Consider the following 23,890-nt stretch of genomic DNA (forward strand, 5'->3'; position numbering starts at 1 on the left):
AACATTGTATCAATCGCATCTGCTAGGAAAATGACAGGATGGATAATGAGAACCTTCAAAACTAGGGAGGCCAAGCCCATGATGACACTCTTCAGGTCACTTGTTCTATCTAGGCTGGAATATTGCTGCACACTAACAGCACCTTTCAAGGCAGGTGAAATTGCTGACCTAGAAAATGTACAGAGAACCTTCATGGCGCGCATAACGGAGATAAAACACCTCAATTACTGGGAGCGCTTGAGGTTCCTAAACCTGTATTCCCTGGAACGCAGGAGGGAGAGATACATGATTATATACACCTGGAAAATCCTAGAGGGACTAGTACCGAACTTGCACACGAAAATCACTCACTACGAAAGCAAAAGACTTGGCAGACGATGCAACATCCTCCCAATGAAAAGCAGGGGTGTCACTAGCACGTTAAGAGACCATACAATAAGTGTCAGGGGCCCGAGACTGTTCAACTGCCTCCCAGCATACATAAGGGGGATTACCAACAGACCCCTGGCAGTCTTCAAGCTGGCACTGGACAAGCACCTAAAGTCAGTTCCTGACCAGCCGGGCTGTGGCTCGTACGTTGGTTTGCGTGCAGCCAGCAGCAACAGCCTGGTTGATCAGGCTCTGATCCACCAGGAGGCCTGGTCACAGACCGGGCCGCGGGGGCGTTGACCCCCGGAACTCTCTCCAGGTAAATCTTTTAAATACCTGTACCGTAGTCCTACCATAGAGAATGATTACTCATGGCTGGTGGTAACTGTCTGTGGTATGCGGCGTTGAAGTTCCAATGGTAGATTCTAGATGGAGTTGAATCTTGATTCAGTCGAGTTGATCCTGGCAAGGTCGCCACTTGTGAAGGCTTACTCAGCCCTGTAACAACTTCAGACAGTATTACCAAAGCTGGCTCCTCCTCAGGAAAATTAATGTATAGAAAAAGAATAAAAACTGACAAACATAAACACTTTATTATTTAGAAAATATAAATTATAAAACACTTAAATATGAAATATTGATCCTACATTAAAGAAAATGAAAAATGAAAAATATAAATGATAACTGAATTCAACGCTAATATAAAACTTGGGTGTCTGGTGTTGGTGACACTGCGTGTTGTTGAAATCGTAGCCGTTGCTGATGATGTGGGGGGGGGGTCGCAGGTGTTGATGACAACCCACCGGCTCGTTCTTCACAGATTTTCTAGCAGTCAATAATCCGTCCAGATGACAGGAAAGCAGGTTTTTTCCCACTGCAATGATGAGGGTTTATATCCTGCTTTTTCATACAGGTTCACAGGTAATTAAAACCAAAAAGGGGAAGTCTCAGGACGTTAGTCCATCTCCATCAATTCTACTCATTGATTGGCAGGTGACCCTCTCTGTCATCCAAGCTGGAAAGATAGACAGGTTACCCACTGCTTAAGAAATCACTCTCCATGATAAGTACAATACCTAAAAGATGTGGTGATTATTACAACAGTCAACTTAGAGCAAGACTGAAAAGACTAAGTTTATTATTGGTCAAAAGTGAAGCTTTCAACCAATAAATCCACTAGAATACAAGGCAGGCATGTACTTACAGTAGTGCTGGGAGCTGTGAGTCTAGTGTTTACTGTTTGGACCGGAGCCCCACACGTCACTTTTCGGGGGGGGGGGAAGAAGGAGGGGAAGGGATAGTGGGAGCCTGACTGACCCTACCTTAACAAGCAGCCAGCAATCAAACTATCACTTTCGGGGTGGGGGAAAAAAGGCGGGAATAGCGGGAGTTAGACTTACCCTACCTTAACAAGCAGCCAGCAATCAAACTATCACTTTCGGGGTGGGGGAAAAAAGGCGGGAATAGCGGGAGCTTGACTTACCCTACCCCAAGTAGCCGGCAATGAAACTATTGTTACTATATATTCTCTCGCTACTCCTATCTATTGAACTTTTCCCTCACACAAGGTCAATTAGCAAGAACTCATTTAAAATTACGTCCTTTCTAAAATTTTGTTATATATATTTAAAGATATATATTTTTTCATTTATGTTAAAGTAAAGAATAATAATTTTGTACCAGAAGAACCTTAGAAAACTTACCTAACCTTATTATAACAAGCGCAATTTAATTTAGCCTAATCCAACTAAAAATATTTTAGATAACTTTACAGTAATTTAATAATAAACAAACACAATGAAATATATATTTTTTTTCGTTAGGTTCAGAATGATCTTTGTGAAATTATTGCATACTCAAATTTTCGCTTGCCTTATTCGGCAAGAAGAGCGTTGTTATTTAAGCCAAAATCGCAAGTTCTACCTATTCGGCACGACAAACACACGCACACACACACACACACACACACACACACACACACACACACACACATACACACACACACACACACACTCCCACACACACACATACATACACACACATACACATACACACACACTCACGCACACACACACACACACACACACACACACACACACACACACACACACACACACACACACACAACATGAAAATGACATAGCATCGAAAGTCAAGACTGACCCAAAGCTCTTGTACAGCCACATCAGGAGGAAAACAACAGTCAAGGACCAGGTAATCAGACTGAGGAAGGGTGATGGGGAATTCACAAGAAACGACCGGGAGGTATGTCAGGAGCTCAACACGAGATTTAAAGAAGTATTTACAGTGGAAACCAGTAGGACTCCAGGAAATCAGAACAGGGGGGTACACCAGCAAGTGCTGGATGAGGTACATATAACCAAGGAGGAGGTGAAGAAGCTGCTATGCGAACTTGACACCTCAAAGGTGGTGGGACCAGACAACATCTCTCCGTGGGTCCTTAAAGAGGGAGCAGAGATATTGTGTGTACCATTAACAAAGATCTTCAACACATCATTTGAAACTGGGCAACTCCCCGAGGTATGGAAGATGGCAAATGTAGTCCCAATTTTTAAAAAGGAAGACAGACATGAGGCACTAAACTACAGACCTGTATCACTAACGTGTATAGTATGCAAGGTCATGGAGAAGATCATCAGGAGGAGAGTGGTGGAGCACCTGGAAAGAAACAAGTGTATAAGCGACAACCAGCACGGTTTCAGGGAAGGAAAATCCTGTGTCACAAACCTACTAGAGTTTTATGACAAGGTGACAGAAGTAAGACAAGAGAGAGAGGGGTGGATCGACTGCATTTTTTTGGACTGCAAGAAGGCCTTCGATACAGTTCCTCACAAGAGGTTACTGCAAAAGCTAGAGGATCAGGCACACATAACAGGAAAGGCACTGCAATGGATCAGAGAATACCTGACAGGGAGGCAACAACGAGTCATGGTACGTGACGAGGTGTCAGAGTGGGCGCCTGTGACAAGCGGGGTTCCATAGGGGTCAGTTCTAGGACCTGCGCTGTTCTTGGTATATGTGAACGACATAACGGAAGGGATAGACTCAGAAGTATCCTTGTTTGCAGATGATGTGAAGTTAATGAGAAGAATCAAATCGGATGAGGATCAGGCAGGACTACAAAGAGACCTGGAGAGGCTACAAGCCTGGTCCAGCAACTGGCTCCTTGAGTTTAACCCTGCCAAATGCAAAGTCATGAAGATTGAGGAAGGGCAAAGAAGACCGCAGACACAATATAGTTTAGATGGCCAAAGACTGTAAACCTCACTCAAGGGAAAAGATCTGGGGGTGAGTATAACACCGAGCATATCTCCTGAGCCGTACATCAATCAGATAACTGCTGCAGCATACGGGCGCCTGGCAAACCTACGGATAGCGTTCCGATACCTCTGTAAGGATTCGTTCAAGACTCTGTATACCATTTACGTCAGGCCCATACTGGAGTATGCAGCACCAGTTTGGAATCCACACCTAGTCAAGCACGTCAAGAAATTAGAGAAAGTGCAAAGGTTTGCAACAAGACTAGTCCCAGAACTACGGGGATTGTCCTACGAAGAAAGGTTGAGGGAAATCGGCCTGACGACACTGGAGGCCAGGAGGGTCAGGGGAGACATGATAACGACATATAAAATACTGCGTGGAATAGACAAGGTGGACAAAGACGGGATGTTCCAGAGAAGGGACACAGACACAAGAGGTCACAATTGGAAGTTGAAGACTCAGATGAATCAAAGGGATGTTAGGAAGTATTTCTTCAGTCCGTGGAATAGCCTAGAAAGTGACATAGTGGAGGCGGGAACCATACATAGTTTTAAGGCGAGGTATGATAAAGCTCATGGAGCAGGGAGAGAGAGGACCTAGTAGCAATCAGCGAAGAGGCGGGGCCAGGAGCTGTGAATCGACCCCTGCAACCACAAATAGGTGAGTACAAATAGGTGAGTACACACACACACACATACAAGAGCTTGGACTCGATCCCTGCAAGTTCAACTAGGTGAGTACATACACTTGCAACACAAGTCAGGGAAGAGGGTGTTGATACTCACTGATCGACTCTGGTCCTAGTAAAGCCCGTGGAGAAGTACATTGGTTCCTGTGGGATGAGGTTATTGTCGTACTGGAAGGGATCCTTGATGCCCATCCACGAGAAAAATCCTAGCTGCTTTTTATCTAAGTCATCTTTCTGCAGGAGACGTGGAGGAGGAGGACGAGTCGTACCCAACACGAGACCCACACAGCAGGAGGATGAGGGATGCACAGCAGCGGTAACACAACGAAGTGGTACATCCGTAGTAAGTAGGTGCAGCAGGGAATTAGGAGGGAGATCATTTAGAATAATGAATGAAAGTGTGGATAGTATGGAATTAAGTAAAGTTTTCTTCTGTGGTCATATGCAATGAAATATCATAAATGAGCTTCTGGAGTTATTTATGTTGTTATTTTAATTTATTGAGTCAAGAAGTAGGGGAACACTAATGACAGAGAAAAAAATATTAGGGTCTAAATAGAACGAGAAATAGAAAGTAGCCAGGTAAATAAGAAGACTGACAAGGCAGAAAATATGAGGATAAAGAGAATTTAAAAATAAAGACAAGGATCAAGAATGAGCTTGTGAAACAGGACAGTGTACGATATGAATCATGTTCAGTACGGGATAAATAAAAATGTAGACTGTGTAGTTGATATGAACTAAAAATCCCACAGGAATGAAAGAGAAAGTTAAGTGAAACAACTTAGACGCTAAAGATAAGACAAGAAACTGAAATACACAACATTCAATTTGGATTCTTTGAAAATATAACAGCCACAGCAGAACATCATGAGGTAGGCATTGTTATGTATGTTTCTTGGGAGTACTGTATGCCCAGAATGTAGTGAAAGTCCTCTTTGAGGATCTATCCTCATGGACTCATCAGTGATACGCATCTGGGATGTTATCAACAATAATAATTAGTCATCCTATTACTATTCTGAGATTGGGTAATGGTTATAGTAATTATGAGAAAACATTAATATCAAATTCTTCTTATCTTTATGTTGAACAATTATAGTTGTAGACACACCAGAGTTATAGAAATACAACACACACAAATATTAAGCATTTCAATCTGTGTATTAAATAAAGTCTACCTTTATTATGACAAAAAATTCTTTGAGGATTCATCAATACTCCTCGATTAGTCTTAACTAATTCAGTTCCAACATTGTTCATCAACTATTAATTTTCGCATAAAACATTTTTTGTATCGAACGTTTTTCTCAAAATATTAACATTTTGACTGTGAACAATGTTTCTAAGATAGTGGAAATTCTGCTTTAACTTGGTTTGTAAATACATGTTTTGATAATGTATCAGATGATAATATATTTACTCTTGGTCAGAGACAACCTACTATAGTGTCCCCATAACACTCTAGTGTCTTAACTCAGGATAAATACACAGCTTATGTTAAATAATGACACAGTCAACACTAAATTATATATTAAAAACATGCACGCAAAAAATAAATATGGATACAAAACAAATATACACAATAAACAGAATATCAACATTGATGCTGACATGCACAAGTACCGAGGTCAACATACCTTAATTCCTTGATACAGGTATGGAGATCTACTTACCTTCATACCGTAACATTGATAAATACGTCTGTCTATCTTCATACCTTTAACGGAGGCAGGTAGGTCTACCTGTCTTAATACCCTGACTCATGGCAGGCAAACAAATGCATGAAAATACTGCAACAATGAACATTCAGCAACACACTATGTGGAGACGAGACGAGATATTCCACCAACATCAGTTGATGATATGCTCTTTACAAACACACCATAACACGGTACAATTATTATCATATTGATAAGTAAGACACTTGTGAAGGAGGCAGGAGAAGCAGTGGAGATGTAAAGACGATGCAACCAGTCCATCGCCCTCGAAGACGTAGTTTTCTGCTCCATAGTTTCGAACAATGTGAAGCTAAAGCATGAGAATGGAGACTTATATACTGCCAAAGGTGAGGCGCAGAAAATCTTGAAGACGACTGAAGAGGCAGGACCCACTAGTCGAAGCAAGAATGCAATAACTTAGAGGCAGAGCAGCAAGTCTTGGTCTTCTCAAATCGAACTTTACTCACTCACTATTAGTGGCTAGGCAATAAAGTTGTCGATGTCCTCTGTACCAAAATACCGCTGTGTTGCATTGTGAATATAATAAGGGTATACAGTACCCACAAGTTGATAAGTAAGAAATATACAAAAGTTAGGTATCTATTTAGAAAAGTTCAGCCCGGCTGGTCAGGTACTGACATTAGGTGCCTGTCCAGCGCCTTCTTAAAGACAGCCAGGGGTCTATTGGTTATCTCCCTTATGTATTCTGGGAGGCAGTTTAACAGTCTTGGGCCCTTCACACTTATTGTGTTGTCTCTTATCGTGCTAGTGGCACCCCTGCTTTTCACTGGGGGGATGTTGCATAGTCTGCCGAGTCTTTTGCTTTCATAGGGAATGATTTTCGTGTCCAAGTTTGGTACTAATCCCTCTAGGATTTTATAAGTGTTTATAATCATGCATCCAGGAAGCGTTCCCGGTAATTAGGGTGTTTTAACTGCAATCAGGTAGGACTATAAAGGGATCTGGACAGGTTGCAAGGCTAGTCCAACAACTGGCTCCTGAAGTTTAACCCCATCATGTTCAAGGTCATGAAGATTGTGAAAGGTCAAAGAAAACCGCAGAGTACAGGCTAGGGGGCCAAAGACTCCAAACCTCACTCAAGGAATGGGATCTTGGGGTAAGTATAATACCGAGCACATCTCCTGAGGCGCACATCAACCAAATAACTGCTGCAGCATATGGGCGCCTGGCAAACCTGAGAACAGTGTTTCGACACCTGAGTAAGGAATCATTCAGAGCCCTGTACACTGTGTATGTCAGGCCCATACTGGAGTATGCAGCACCAGGATGGAACCCACACCTGGTCAAACACGTCAATAAATTACAAAAAGTGCAAAGGTTTGTAACAAGGCTAGTCCCGGAGCTAAGCGGTATGTTCTAACTAGAAAAGCTAAGGGAAATCAACCTGACGACACTGGAGGACAGGAGGAATATGGATCACATGATAACGTTATATAAACTACTGAGAGGAATTGACAAGGTGGATAAGGACAGAATGTTTCAGAGATGGGACACAGCAACAAGGAAGCTGCACGCTCAGATGAGTCATAGGGATGTTAGTATTTCTTCAGTCAAGTTGTCAGGAAAAAGCAATCTGGAGAGTGATGTAGTGGAGGCAGGATCCATACATAGCTTTACCTGGAGTTTACCTGAAGAGAGTTCCGGGGGTCAACGCCCCCGCGGCCCGGTGTGTGACCAGGCCTCATGGTGAATCAGAGCCTGATCAACCAGGCTGTTACTGCTGGCTGCACGCAATCCAACGTACGAGCCACAGCCCGGCTGGTCAGGTACCGACTTTAGGTGCATGTCCAGTGCCTGCTTGAAGACAGTCAGGGATCTATTGGTAATCCCCCGTATGTATGTTGGGAGGCAGTTGAACACTCTCGGGCACCTGACACTTATTGTATTGTCTCTTAACGTGCTAGTACCCCTTTGATAAATCTCATCGAGCAAGTTGAGTGGACCTAGTAGCGACCAGCGAAGAGGCGGGGCCAGGAGCTGTGACTCGACCCCTGCAAACACAAATAGGAGAGTGTACACACACACAGAGGAGACAGAAGGGGCTCCAGAAAGACGGAGAGGTGGGGTACACCATCAAGTGCTGGACACAGTACACACAACCGAGGAAGAAGTGAAGAGGCTTCTGAGTGAGCTAGATACATCAAAGGCAATGGGGCCGGATAACATCTCTCCATGGGTCCTGAGAGAGGGAGTAGAGGCGCTATATGTACCCCTAACAACAATATTCAATACATCTATCGAAACAGGGAGATTGCCTGAGGCATGGAAGACAGCAAATGTAGTCCCAATCTTTAAAAAAGGAGACAGACATGAAGCACTAAACTACAGACCAGTGTCACTGACATGTATAGTATACAAAGTCATGGAGAAGATTATCAGGAGAAGAGTGGTGGAACACCTAGACAGGAATGATCTCATCAGCAGCAGCCAACATGGTTTTAGGGACAGGAAATCCTGTGTCACAAACCTACTGGAGTTCTATGACATGGTGACAGCAGCAAGACAAGAGAGAGAGGGGTGGGTGGATTGCATTTTCTTGGACTGCAAGAAGGCGTTTGACACAGTTCCACACAAGAGATTAGTCCAAAAACTGGAGGACCAAGCAGGGATAACAGGGAAGGCACTACAATGGATCAGGGAATACTTGTCAGGAAGACAGCAGTGAGTCATGGTATGTGGCGAGGTGTCAGAGTGAGCACCTGTGACCAGCGGGGTCCCACAGGGGTCAGTCCTAGGACCAGTGCTGTTTCTGGTATTTGTGAACGAAATGACGGAAGGAATAGACTCCGAAGTGTCCCTGTTTGCAGGCTGCAGACCTGGTCCAGCAATTGGCTCCTGGAGTTCAACACCACCAAGTGCAAAGTCATGAAGATTGGGGAGGGGCAAAGAAGACTGCAGACGGAATACAGTCTAGAGGGCCAGAGACTACAAACCTCACTCAAGGAAAAAGATCTTGGGGTGAGTATAACACCAGGCACATCTCCTGAAGCGCACATCAACCAAATAACTGCTGCAGCATATGGGCACCTAGCAAACCTCAGAACAGCATTCCGACATCTTAATAAGGAATCGTTTAGGACCCTGCACACGTTAGGCCCATACTGGAGTATGCGGCACCAGTTTGGAACCCACACCTTCAAGGACCATAACATTGTATCAATCGCATCTGCTAGAAAAATGACAGGATGGATAATGAGAACCTTCAAAACTAGGGAGGCCAAGCCCATGATGACATTCTTCAGGTCACTTGTTCTATCTAGGATGGAATATTGCTGCACACTAACAGCACCTTTCAAGGCAGGTGAAATTGCCGACCTAGAAACTGTACAGAGAACTTTCACGGCGCGCATAACGGAGATAAAACACCTCAATTACTGGGAGCGCTTGAGGTTCCTAAACCTGTATTCCCTGGAACGCAGGAGGAAGAGATACATGATTATATACACCTGGAAAATCCTAGAGGGACTAGTACCGAACTTGCACACGAAAATCACTCACTACGAAAGCAAAAGACTTGGCAGACGATGCAACATCCCCCCAATGAAAAGCAGGGGTGTCACTAGCACGTTAAGAGACCATACAATAAGTGTCAGGGGCCCGAGACTGTTCAACTGCCTCCCAGCACACATAAGGGGGATTACCAACAGACCCCTGGCAGTCTTCAAGCTGGCACTGGACAAGCACCTAAAGTTAGTTCCTGATCAGCCGGGCTGTGGCTCGTACGTTGGTTTGCGTGCAGCCAGCAGCAACAGCCTGGTTGATCAGGCTCTGATCCACCAGGAGGCCTGGTCACAGACCGGGCCGCGGGGGCGTTGACCCCCGGAACTCTCTCCAGGTAAACTCTCCAGGTAAACACCTAGCCAAGCACGTAAAGAAACTAGAGAAAGTGCAAAGGTTTGCAACAAGACTAGTCCCAGAGCTAAGAGGTGTGTCCTACGAGGAGAGGTTAAGGGAAATCAACCTGACGACACTGGAGGACAGGAGAGATAGGGGGGACATGATAACGACCTACAAAATACTGAGAGGAATTGACAAGGTGGACAAAGACAGGATGTTCCAGAGATGGGACACAGCAACACGGGGACACAGTTGGAAGTTGAAGACACAGATGAATCACAGGGATGTTAGGAAGTATTTCTTCAGCCACAGAGTAGTCAGGAAGTGGAATAGTTTGGGAAGCGATGTAGTGGAGGCAGGATCCATACATAGGTTTAAGCAGAGGTATAATAAAGCTCACGGTTCAGGGAGAGTGACCTAGTAGCGACCAGTGAAGAGGTGGGAGCCAGGAGCTAGGACTCGACCCCTGCAACCTCAACTAGGTGAGTGCATACACACAGGGTGTTCTCACCCACGCAGTCACTGCATAACGGTCGTTAGACGTGCAGTTATCACCCCTCCCTCTCACCCTCTCACCCCTCCCTCTCACCCTCTCAACCCTCCCACTCACCCTCTCACCCTTCCCTCTCACCCTCTCTCCCCTCCCTCTCACTCCTCCCACTCACCCTTTAACCCCTCCCTCTCACCCTCTCACCCCTCCCACTCACCCTCTCAACCCTCCCACTCACCCTCTCACCCATCCCTCTCACCCTCTCACCCCTCCCTCTCACCCCTCCCTCTCTCCCTCTCATCTCTCCCTCTCACCCCTCCCACTCACCCTCTCACCCCTTCCTCTCTCCCTCTCACCCCTCCCCCTCACCCTCTCAACCCTCCCACTCACCCTCTCACCCATCCCTCTCACCCTCTCACCCCTCCCTCTCACCCTCTGTCCGCTCCCTCTCACCCCTCCCACTCACCCTCTTACTCCTCCCACTCACCCTCTAACCCCTCCCTCTCACCCATCCCTCTCACCCTCTCACCGTTCCCTCCCTCCCTCTCACCCCTCCCACACACCCTCTGAACCCTCCCTCTCACCCTCTCACCCCTCCCTCTCAACCTCTGTCCGCTCCCTCTCACCCCTCCCACTCACCCTCTTACTCCTCCCACTCACCCTCTAACCCATCCCTCTCACCCATCCCTCTCACCCTCTCACCATTCCCTCCCTCCCTCTCACCCCTCCCACGCACCCTCTGAACCCTCCCACTCACCCTCTCACCCCTCCCTCTCACCACTCCCTCTCACCCTCTCACCCCTCCCACTCACCCTCTCACCCCTCCCACTCACCCTCTCACCCCTCCCTCTCACCCTGTCACCGCTCCCTCTCACCCCTCCCACTCACCCTCTCACCCCTTCCTCTCACCCTTTCACCCCTCCCTCTCACTCTCTCACCCTATCACCCCTCCCTCTCACCCCTCCCACTCACCCTCTCACCCCTACCACTCACCCTCTCACCCCTCCCACTCACCCTCTCACCCCTCCCACTCACCCTCTCACCCCTCCCTCTCACCCTCTCTCCGCTCCCTCTCACCCTCTCACCCCTCCCACTCACCCTCTCATTCCTTCCTCTCACCCTTTCACCCCTCCCACTCACCCTCTCACCCCTCCCTCTTACCCCTCCCACTCACCCCTCACCCCTACCTCTCACCCTCTCACCCCTCCCACTCACCCTCTCACCCCTCCCTCTCACCCTTCCCACTCGCCCTCTCACCCCTACCTCTCACCCCTCCCAGTCACCCTCTCACCCCTCCCACTTGTAGACAGCCTGTACTGTCTGCATAGATAGCCATGCTGTCTGCCAGCTTAGTTCATATTTCATGCCACTCAGATGCTGCCTTCTGGGACTGTCCAGGTCTGTGGACAGCTGGTCCCACACTCTCTCAGTGACCAGGTAGCAAGACACAAGGCCTACTAGCTCTCTCTCGTGGGATGGTCCTCCCGGGGCATGGGCACAACACACAAGCCTGTGTACCCACCACGACTTAACAATAATGTAAGAAGCCTCCGTAGACGTCTATCATTAACCACCCGCTTTCAGCTCTTCCAAATAATTTTGTTCATATTGGTGGAAAGCGGTGGTCGCAGCAGTTGTGTTTGCCCGGAGAGAGGAAGGAAGGTATGAAGTCATCTTCACTTTATCACCCTATACAAGAAGCATCCGTCTCTCAACGAGTTTGACGTCGTGTCTGCACGTTTGAGCATCCAGACACAGGTACAAGCAGGATCTAGCCGAAATTTGCCGAATTTCTTCAAGAATTGTAAGTGACCCCATGCTACATCATCCCACGCTGTTTCTATGTTGCTGTTGTTGTTCAGCTCAGCACAGCTGTTTCAGCAAGCCAGAGGTGAGTTTTGTGGTGATTTATGCGTCCAGTGTGTTTCCCTGTGTTTGTGGGGGGGAGGAGGAGGAAGTGGCCAGATGCTCCCTCGCCATACACTCACCCACGCTCCTCGCCACCACACTACCATACACCACCATGCTATCACTCCCTCTGCTGTGTTTTCTGCTGTTTTCCATGTGAAATGGTCGTCAGAGCTGTGTATCCGAGTGCCCGAGGCCACTCGAAGCTACGTGGATCAGCATGCCACGTAGATCAACAAGCCACGTGGATCAGCATGCCACGTAGATCACTAAGCCACGTAGATCAGCAAGCCCTGTGGATCAGCAAGTCACATAGATCAGCATACCCTCCAGGTAACTCCAGGTATGCCATGTGGATCCCAAACCCATGTTGGGTGTGGGCAATGTCACGTGGATCTACAAGCCACGTGAGTTACCGAGCCAGATGTCCCAGGCCTCATGCTGTGGTCTGCTGCCCACATCACATTGACGTCACCGACGATGCTGCCCGACTTCATGACGTCATGATGTCTGCCTGACGTCACCTCGAGATGTCTGCTGACGTCACCTCGCAACATCACATGATGTCACATCGAGTGTTCTAGTAATTATTTCAGTATTGTCAAGAAGATTGAGAGAAGATATATGTCGTGTGTTAATTAATTCCTCTCAGTCAGTGTTCTCACATGTTAGTGTATGGCTTAGTGTCAGTTTTGTGCACAGAAAAGCATCATTTGCTAGTTTAAGCCATGTTGTACCGCATGTACCGCGGGTGTGTGTAATTTCCGTGTGTCCAGTGAGGTCTGCGGTCAGACCTTAGTAGCACCACTGTGCTAAGTCACCCATGTGACCAGTGCGTTTGACAGCTAATATCAGTCAGCTCTGAGCCCGAGCCCCCTTGTACAGAAAGCTCTTATGCTCGTCGCTCATGATGTTCTGCAGAATCGTACCTGCTACGATTCCCATCAAGATTTGTTTCACTTCACCTCCAGACCTTCAGAGTGCAGTTATATGTAGAGAAACAAGTCTGGGGACGCTTAGACTAACCTCTGCTGTAACTCCAACTGCCGAAAGAATGACACTCGTCAAGCCGCAGTTAGCCCTGTCGGCAGGCGCTGTGTCAGCCTCGTGTCAAGCTTCAGTGAGCTCCTGCACAAAGATGATGTCACTTTGACTGCTAGCTCGCTCACTGCAGTCTGGTGTATGATGTTACGACTCCCAGATGTTTCGCCCAGTCGTCTCTGCCACGACTTGCTCCACACTCACTGGCAGTGACAGTACCAGTCAAGAAGTGTCCTCCTGAGTCGAGAAGTGTCCTCCTGAGTCACTTGCCAGAAGTCCTGCCCAGTTGCCGAGTTTTGTCGACGCCTCACTCGAGGGCACCAGCATGTCATGCCCCAGGTTGAGTGAAAACCTGCAGCGACTCCTACGATGTCTGCTTCACTGTTCCAGAGGAGACCGTACCCTGTTATGTCACAGCTCAGCCGCAGCGATGTCTCCTGTGTTGCAGTATCTGTCCAGACGCAGGAAGGCGTGCAGTGATGCCCTTCGACGCTCACTGCCTATGACCACGATGTTTAGCACACCCCACATGTTTTTTTCTTCCCTCCCTGAAGGAAGTTTTTTTTTTCATGTCCATATGTATATATATGTTTTTTATTTTGTGTTCTGTGCCCTGTTCCTACGAGATCTCTCCCAAGTTTTTTTTACCGCCAGACATGGTCGGGACGACCATGTGGCAGGTGGCCGAGCGTATGTAGACAGCCTGTACTGTCTGCATAGATAACCATGCTGTCTGCCAGCTTAGTTCATATTTTGCAGCACTAAGGTGCTGCCCTCTGGGCCTGCTTCAGGTCTGTGGGAAGCTGGTCCCACACACGCTCACTCTCACAAAGCAGCCTAGCAGGAAGACACAAGGCCTACTAGTAGCTCTCTCTCGAGGGATGGCCCTCCCTGGCCATGGGCACAACACACAAGCATGTGTACCCACCACGACTCTGCAATTAAAGTAAAGAATCCTCCGAAGTGTATCATTCACTCCCCCACTTTCATCATACCAATTAATCGCCGTTCACACACTCACCCTCTCACCCCTCCCTCTCACCCTCTCACCCCTACCACTCACCCTCTCACCCCTCCCTCTCACCCTCTCACCCCTCCCTCTCACCCTCTCACCCCTCCCTCTCACCCTTTCACCCCTCCCTCTCACCCTCTCACCCCTCCCTCTCACCCTTTCACCCCTCCCTCTCACCCTCTCACCCCTCCCTCTCACCCTTCCCACTCGCCCTCTCACCCCTCTCACCCTCTCACCCCTCCCACTCACCCTCTCACCCCTCCCTCTCACCCTTTCACCCCTCCCTCTCACCCTCTCACCCCTCCCTCTCACCCTTTCCACTCGCCCTCTCACCCCTCTCACCCCTACCTCTCACCCTCTCACCCCTCCCACTCACCCTCTCACCCCTCCCACTCACCCTCTCACCCCTCCCTCTCACCCTCTCACCCCGACCTCTCACCCTTCCCACTCGTCCTCTCACCCCTACCTCTCACCCTCTCACCCCTCCCACTCACCCTCTCACCCCTCCAAATCACTCTCTCACCCCTCCCTCTCACCCTCTCACCCCTCCCACTCACCCTCTCACCCCTCCCACTCACCCTCTCACCCCTCCCTCTCACCCTCTCACTCCTCCCACTCACCCTCTTACCCCTCCCACTCACCCTCTCAACCCTCCCTCTCACACTCTCACCCCTCCCTCTCACCCTCTCACTCCTCCCACTCACCCCTCCCTCTCACCCCTCCCTCTCACCCTCTCACTCCTCCCACTCACCCCTCCCTCTCACCCCTCCCTCTCACCCTCTCACCCTTCCCACTTACCCTCTCACCCCTCCCTCTCACCCTCTGACCCCTCCCTCTCACCCTCTCACTCCTCCCACTCACCCTCTCACCAATGCCTCTCACCATCTCACCCCTCCCTCTCACCCTCTCTTCCCTCTCACCCCTACCTCTCACCATCTCACCCCTCCCTCTCACTGCTCCCTCTCACCCTCTCTCCGCTCCCTCTCACCCCTCCCACTCACCCTCTTACCCCTCCCACTCACCCTCTCACCCCTCCCACTCACCCTCTCACCCCTCCCACTCACCCTCTCACCCCTCCCACTCACCCTCTCACCTCTCCCACTCACCCTCTCACCCCTCCCACTCACCTTCTCACCCCTCCCACTCACCCTCTCACCCCTCCCACTCACCCTACCACTCACCCTCTCACCCCTCCCACTCACTCTCTCACCCCTCCCACTCACCCTCCCACTCACCCTCTCACCCCTCCCACTCACCCTCTCACCCCTCCCTCTCACCCTCTCACTCCTCCCACTCACCCTCTCACCCCTCCCACTCACCTTCCCAATCACCCTCTCACCCCTCCCACTCACCCTCTCACCCCTCCCACTCACCCTCTCACCACTCCCACTCACCCTCCCACTCACTCGCCCTCCCACTCACCCTCTCACCCTCCCACTCACCCTCTCACCCCTCCCACTCACCCTCCCACTCACCCACTCGCCCTCCCACTCACCCTCCCACTCACCCTCCCACTCACCCTCCCACTCACCCACTCACCCTCCTACTCACCCTCCCACTCACCTTCTCACCCCTCCCACTCACCCTCTCACCCCTCCCACTCACCCTCTCACCCCTCCCACTCACCCTCCCACTCACCCTCCCACTCACCCTCTCACCCTTCCCACTCACCCTCTCACCCCTCCCTCTCACCCTCTCACCCTTCCCACTCACCCTGTCACCCCTCCCACTCACCCTCACACTCACCCACTCGCCCTCCCACTCACCCTCTCACCCTCCCACTCACCCTCTCACCCCTCCCACTCACCCTCCCACTCACCCACTCACCCTCCCACTCACCCTCTCACCCCTCCCACTCACCCTCCCACTCACCCACTCACCCTCCTACTCACCCTACCACTCACCCTCCCACTTACCCACTCACCCCTCCCACTTACCCACTCACCCCTCCCACTCACCCTCTCACCCTCCCACTCACCCTCCCACCCTCTCACTCACCCTCCCACTCACCCTCTCACCCTCCCACTCACCCCTCCCACTCACCCTCTCACCCTCCCACTCACCCTCCCACTCACCCTCTCACCCTCCCACTCACCCTCTCATCCTCCCACTCACCCTCTCATCCTCCCACTCACCCTCTCATCCTCCCACTCACTCTCCCACTCACCCTCCCACTCACCCTCTCATCCTTCCACTCACCCTCCCACTCACCCTCCCACTCACCCTCCCACTCACCCTCTCACCCTCTCACCCTCCCACTCACCCTCCCACTCACCCTCCCACTCACTCTCCCATTCACCCCCCGCTCACCCTCCCACTCACTCTCCCACTCACCCTCCCACTCACATTCCCACTCACTCTCCCACTCACTCTCCCACTCACCCTCTCATCCTCCCACTCACCCTCCCACTCACCCTCCCACTCACCCTCCCTCTCACCCTCCCACTCACCCTCCCACTCACCCTACCACTCACCCTCCCACTCACCCTCCCACTCACCCTCTTACCCTACCACTCACCCTCCCACTCACCCTCCCACTCACACTCCCACTCACCCTCCCACTCACCCTCCCACTCACCCTCCCACTCACCCTCCCACTCACTCTCCCACTCACCCTCCCACTCACCCTCCCACTCACCCTCCCACTCACCCTACCACTCACCCTCCCACTCACCCTCCCACTCACCCTCCCACTCACCCTCCCACTCACCCTCCCACTCACCCTCCCACTCACCCTCCCACTCACCCTCCCACTCACCCTCCCACTCACTCTCCCACTCACCCTCCCACTCACCCTCCCACTCACCCTCCCACTCACCCTCCCACTCACCCTCCCACTCACCCTCCCACTCACCCTACCACTCACCCTCCCACTCACCCTCCCACTCACCCTCCCACTCACCCTCTTACCCTACCACTCACCCTCCCACTCACCCTCCCACTCACACTCCCAATCACCCCCCACTCACCCTCCCACTCACTCTCCCACTCACCCTCCCACTCATATTCCCACTTACTCTCCCACTCACTCTCCCACTCACCCTCCCACTCATCCTACCACTCACCCTCCCACTCACCCTCCCACTCACCCTCCCACTCACCCTCCCACTCACCCTCCCACTCACCCTCCCACTCACCCTCCCACTCACCCTCCCACTCACCCTCCCACTCACCCTACCACTCACCCTCCCACTCACCCTCCCACTCACCCTCCCACTCACCCTCCCACTCACCCTCCCACTCACCCTCCCACTCACCCTCCCACTCACTCTCCCACTCACCCTCCCACTCACCCTCCCACTCACCCTCCCACTCACCCTCCCACTCACTCTCCCACTCACCCTCCCACTCACCCTCCCACTCACCCTCCCACTCACCCTCCCACTCACCCTCCCACTCACCCTCCCACTCACCCTCACTTACCACTCCTCCCACTCACCCTCCCACTCCCTCCCACTCACCCTCCCACTCACCCTCCCACTCACTCTCCCACTCACCCTCCCACTCACCCTACCACTCACCCTCCCACTCACCTTCTCACCCTCCCACTCACCCTACCACTCACCCTACCACTCACCCTCCCACTCACTCTCCCCCTCACCCTCCCACTCACCCTCCCACTCACCCTCCCACTCACCCTCCCACTCGCCCTCCCACTCACCCTCCACTCACCCTCCCACTCACCTCCCACTCACCCTCCCACTCACCCTCCCACTCACCCTCCCACTCACCCTCCCACTCACCCTCCCACTCACCCTCCCACTCACCCCTCCCACTCACCCTCCCACTCACCCACTCACCCTCCCACTCACTCTCCCACCACGCTCCCACTCACCCTCCCACTCACCCTCCCACCCCTCCCACTCACCCTCCCACTCACCTTCCCACTCGCCCTCCCACTCACCCTCCCACTCACCCTCCCACTCACGCTCCCACTCGCCCTCCCACTCACCCTCCCACTCACCCTCCCACTCACCCTCCCACTCACCCTCCCACTCGCCCTCCCACTCACCCTCCCACTCACCTCCCACTCACCCTCCGACTCACCCTCCCACTCGCCCTCCCACTCACCCTCCCACTCAGCCTCCCACTCATTCTCCCACTCACCCTCCCACTCAACCTCCCACTCACCCTCCCACCCTCCCACTCAACCTCCCACTCACCCTCCCACTCACTCTCCCACTCACCCTCCCACTCACCCTCCCACCACTCACTCACTCTCCCACTCACCCTCCCACTCACCCTCCCACTCACCCTCACCACCACCCTCCCACTCACCCTCCCACTCATCCTCCCACTCACTCTCCCACTCACCCTCCCACTCACCCTCCCACTCACCCCCACTCACCCTCCCACTCACCCTCCCACTCACCCTCCCACTCACCCTCCCACTCACTCACCCTCCCACTCACCCTCCCACTCACCCTCCCACTCACCCTCGCACTCACCCTCGCACTCACCCTCACACTCACCCTCCCACTCACCCTCCCACTCACCCTCCCACTCACCCTCCCACTCACCCTCCCACTCACCCTCCCACTCACCCTCCCACTCACCCTCCCACTCACCCTCCCACTCACCCTCCCACTCGCCCTCCCACTCACCCTCCCACTCACCCTCCCACTCACCCTCTCCCACCCTCCCCTCACCCTCCCACTCACCCTCCCACTCACCCTCCCACTCACCCTCCCACTCACCCTCCCACTCACCCTCCCACTCACCCTCCCACTCACCCTCCCACTCACTCTCCCACTCACCCTCCCACTCACCCTCCCACTCACTCTCCCACTCACCCTCCCACTCACCCTCCCACTCACTCTCCCACTCACCCTCCCACTCACCCTCCCACTCACCCTCCCACTCACCCTCCCACTCACTCTCCCACTCACCCTCCCACTCACTCTCCCACTCACCCTCTACCACTCACCCTCCCACTCACCCTCCCACTCACTCTCCCACTCACCCTCCCACTCACCCTCCCACTCACCCTCCCACTCACCCTCCCACTCACCCTCCCACTCACCCTCCCACTCACCCTCCCACTCACCCTCCCACTCACCCTCCCACTCACCCTCCCACTCACCCTCCCACTCACCCTCCCACTCACCCTCCCACTCACCCTCCCACTCACTCTCCCACTCACCCTCCCACTCACCCTCCCACTCACCCTCCCACTCACTCTCCCACTCACCCTCCCACTCACTCTCCCACTCACCCTCCCACTCACCCTCCCACTCACCCTCCCACTCACCCTCCCACTCACTCTCCCACTCACCCTCCCACTCACCCTCACACTCACTCTCCCACTCACCCTCCCACTCACCCTCCCACTCACGCTCCCACTCACCCTCCCACTCATCCTCCCACCCTCCCACTCACTCTCCCACTCACCCTCCCACTCACCCTCCCACTCAACCTCCCACTCACCCTCCCACTCACCCTCCCACTCACCCTCCCACTCACCCTCCCACTCACTCTCCCACTCACCCTCCCACTCACCCTCCCACTCACCCTCCCACTCACCCTCCCACTCACTCTCCCACTCACCCTCCAAATCACCCTCCCACTCACCCTCCCACTCACCCTCCCACTCACCCTCCCACTCACCCTCCCACTCACCCTCCCACTCACCCTCCCACTCACCCTCCCACTCACCCTCCCACTCACTCTCCCACTCACCCTCCCACTCACCCTCCCACTCACCCTCCCACTCACCCTCCCACTCACTCTCCCACTCACCCTCCCACTCACCCTCCCACTCACTCTCCCACTCACCCTCCCACTCACCCTCCCACTCACTCTCCCACTCACCCTCCCACTCACCCTCCCACTCACCCTCCCACTCACCCTCCCACTCACTCTCCCACTCACCCTCCCACTCACTCTCCCACTCACCCTCCCACTCACTCTCCCACTCACCCTCCCACTCACCCTCCCACTCACCCTCCCACTCACCCTCCCACTCACCCTCCCACTCACTCTCCCACTCACCCTCCCACTCACCCTCCCACTCACTCTCCCACTCACCCTCCCACTCACCCTCCCACTCACCCTCCCACTCACTCTCCCACTCACCCTCGCACTCACCCTCCCACTCACCCTCCCACTCACTCTCCCACTCACCCTCCCACTCACTCTCCCACTCACCCTCCCACTCACCCTCCCACTCACTCTCCCACTCACCCTCCCACTCACTCTCCCACTCACCCTCCCACTCACCCTCCCACTCACTCTCCCACTCACCCTCCCACTCACCCTCCCACTCACCCTCCCACTCACCCTCCCACTCACTCTCCCACTCACCCTCCCACTCACCCTCCCACTCACTCTCCCACTCACCCTCCCACTCACCCTCCCACTCACCCTACCACTCACCCTCTCACCCCTCCCATAAAACCAAAATCAAGTTATCGGCGAATCTAAATCAGATAAAAATAATAAAATGTTAAAGAGTGTTATTTATGAGAGAGAGAGAGACTACATGTACTTCCAGAAGTGTTTGTGGGTGTCGAGGCTCAGCTCCTGGCCTCGCCTCCTAGACCACTGTGATCGCTGTTATTGACTTTGAAGTTGTGTATTGAGTTTGGCTCCATCACTGCCTCATCCAACCTACGACTATAGAAATACTTCCCTATAACCTTATGGCTGATGTGTGTTGTCAACCTGTACCTGTGTCTCCTTGGTCCTCCTCAGTCTGTAGCGTTCTACGACCCTAGCGGGTTTAGCGCTTGGTATTGATTATAATAAATTAATTCGGTCTGTCCCTATCTGTCCTATCAATTTCTCTCAAGATTTTGTAAGTAGTAATCATATCGTCCTCTCCCCTAAGGTCGTCAAGTTGCATTCCTTCTATCCCTGCTGATAGGTCATTCCTCTCAGTTAAGGTACTAACCTGGCTGTTAAGTACTCCAAGATTCCATAGAGAGACCCATGTATACATGTTAACCTTGCTGCTCTCTTGCACCATTGCTTAATACGATCATGTGTATACATGTTAATCTTGCGTTTAGTAAATTACTAAGCTAACACGATCGCACATGCAGCAACTTTGCTGCCTCTGCACCATTGTTAACATTTACTCCATGTATACATGTTAACCTTGCTGCCTCTGCAACTACTGCTTCAACACGACCCATGTATACATGTTAACCTTGCTGCCTCTGCAACTACTGCTTCAACACGACCCATGTATACATGTTAACTCATGCCTCTCTGCACCACTGCTCAAATACGACTCCATGTATACATGTTAACCTTGCTGCCTCTGCAACTACTGCTTCAACACGACCCATGTATACATGTTAACCTTGCTGCCTCTGCAACTACTGCTTCAACACGCCAACAAAACACAATAAACCCAACAGTCTGTTTCTTGTTTTATCAGCGACTTTGTCATAGAAATCCAGAAGACAGGATTTTCCATCCCTAAATTTGTGTCCTAACATCCTCTTCCTTTATTATTTAATCTATAACTTTTGACCTGGTGGCTAAAGCTCCCGCTTCACACACGGAGGGCCCGGGTTCGATTCCCGGCGGGTGGAAACATTTCGACACGTTTCCTTACACCTGTTGTCCTGTTCACCTAGCAGCAAATAGGTACCTGGGTGTCAGTCGACTGGTGTGGGTCGCATCCTGGGGGACAAGATTAAGGACCCCAATGGAAATAAGTTAGACAGTCCTCGATGACGCACTGACTTTCTTGGGTTATCCTGGGTGGCTAACCCTCCGGGGTTAAAAATCCGAACGAAATCTTATCTTATCTTATCTTAACTAGACACTGTTGATAATGTTATATACTTGTGGGTACTTTTATATGGTAAGCAACATTAATGTGAAAGAAAGTGCTGAGTGAAGACTGCAGACAAGTCTGACCTAAAAATACTCTGGAAGTATTGAGTACATGTACTCAAGGTGGAACTTGGTGAAGACCAGATGAACTGGTGATCACTGTAACATTGATGGTGGTGGTGATGGTAACACTGGTGGTGGTGGTAACACTGGTGGTGGTGGTGGTAACACTGGTAGTGGTGGTGGTGGTAACACTGGTAGTGGTGGTGGTAACACTGGTGGTGATAAAAACAACACTTGTGATGACTGGTGATGATGATGGTAACACTGGTAGTGATAAATAACTGATAATGGTAACACTGCTGGTGATAATGGTATTACTGATGGTAATAATGTTAACACTAGTGATAATGGTAACACTGTGGTGGCAATGGCAACACTGGTGGTGATAATGGTAACACTAATAATGATTATAGTAACACTGGTGGTTATAACAGTAACACTGGCTGTGATAATGGTAACAATGATTGTGGTGTTATTAACACTGATGGTGATAATGGAGACACTGGTGGAGGTAATGGTAACACTTGCCATGATAATGGTAACACTGATGGTGGTGATAATAACACTGGTGGTGGTGATAGTAACACTGGTGGAGGTAATGGTAACACTGGTGGTGGTAATAGTAACACTGGTGGTAGTAACAGTAACACTGGTGATGGCAAGTGGTGGTAATGGTAACACTGGTGATGGCAAGTGGTGGTAATGGTAACAATGGTGATGGCAAGTGGTGGTAATAATAACACTAGTGATAGCAAGTGGTGGTAATGGTAACACTGGTGATAGCAAGTGGTGGTAATGGTAACACTGGTGATAGCAAGTGGTGGTAATGGTAACACTGGTGATAGCAAGTGGTGGTAATGGTAACACTGGTGATAGCAAGTGGTGGTAATGGTAACACTGGTGATAGCAAGTGGTGGTAATGGCAACACTGGTGATAGCAAGTGGTGGTAATGGTAACACTGGTGATAGCAAGTGGTGGTAATGGTAACACTGGTGATAGCAAGTGGTGGTAATGGTAACACTGGTGATAGCAAGTGGGGGTAATGGTAACACAAGTGGTGGTAATGTAACACTGGTGATAGCAAGTGGTGGTAATGGTAACACTGGTGATAGCAAGTGGTGGTAATGGTAACACTGGTGATAGCAAGTGGTGGTAATGGTAACTCTGGTGATAGCAAGTGGTGGTAATGGTAACACTGGTGATAGCAAGTGGTGGTAATGGTAACACTGGTGATAGCAAGAGGTGGTGGTAACACTGGGATAGCAAGAGGTGGTGGTAACACTGGTGATAGCAAGTGGTGGTAACGGTAACACTGGTGATAGCAAGTGGTGGTAATGGTAACACTGGTGATAGCAAGTGGTGGTAATGGTAACACTGGTGATAGCAAGTGGTGGTAATGGTAACACTGGTGATAGCAAGTGGTGGTAATGGTAACACTGGTGATAGCAAGTGGTGGTAATGGTAACACTGGTGATAGCAAGTGGTGGTAATGGTAACACTGGTGATAGCAAGTGGTGGTAATGGTAACACTGGTGATAGCAAGTGGTGGTAATGGTAACACTGGTGATAGCAAGTGGTGGTAATGGTAACACTGGTGATAGCAAGTGGTGGTAACACTGGTGATATGGTAACACTGGTGATACAAGTGGTGGTAATGGTAACACTGGTG

General features: G+C 51.4%; 1 protein-coding gene across 1 annotated transcript in view; it reads right to left on the minus strand.

Annotated features, from left to right (window-relative positions):
• Window positions 1-4,432: 4,432 nt before the first annotated feature.
• LOC128705546 (uncharacterized) overlaps window positions 4,433-23,890 on the minus strand; it is a 66,463-nt gene continuing 47,005 nt past the window's right edge. The window contains exon 7 of the mRNA XM_070080486.1: window positions 4,433-4,573. Coding sequence (XP_069936587.1) covers window positions 4,433-4,573 — 141 coding nt within the window. The remainder of the gene's footprint in view (window positions 4,574-23,890) is intronic.

This window comes from Cherax quadricarinatus, unplaced genomic scaffold (assembly GCF_038502225.1).
Source record: "Cherax quadricarinatus isolate ZL_2023a unplaced genomic scaffold, ASM3850222v1 Contig519, whole genome shotgun sequence".
In the NCBI taxonomy this organism is placed as follows: domain Eukaryota; kingdom Metazoa; phylum Arthropoda; class Malacostraca; order Decapoda; family Parastacidae; genus Cherax; species Cherax quadricarinatus.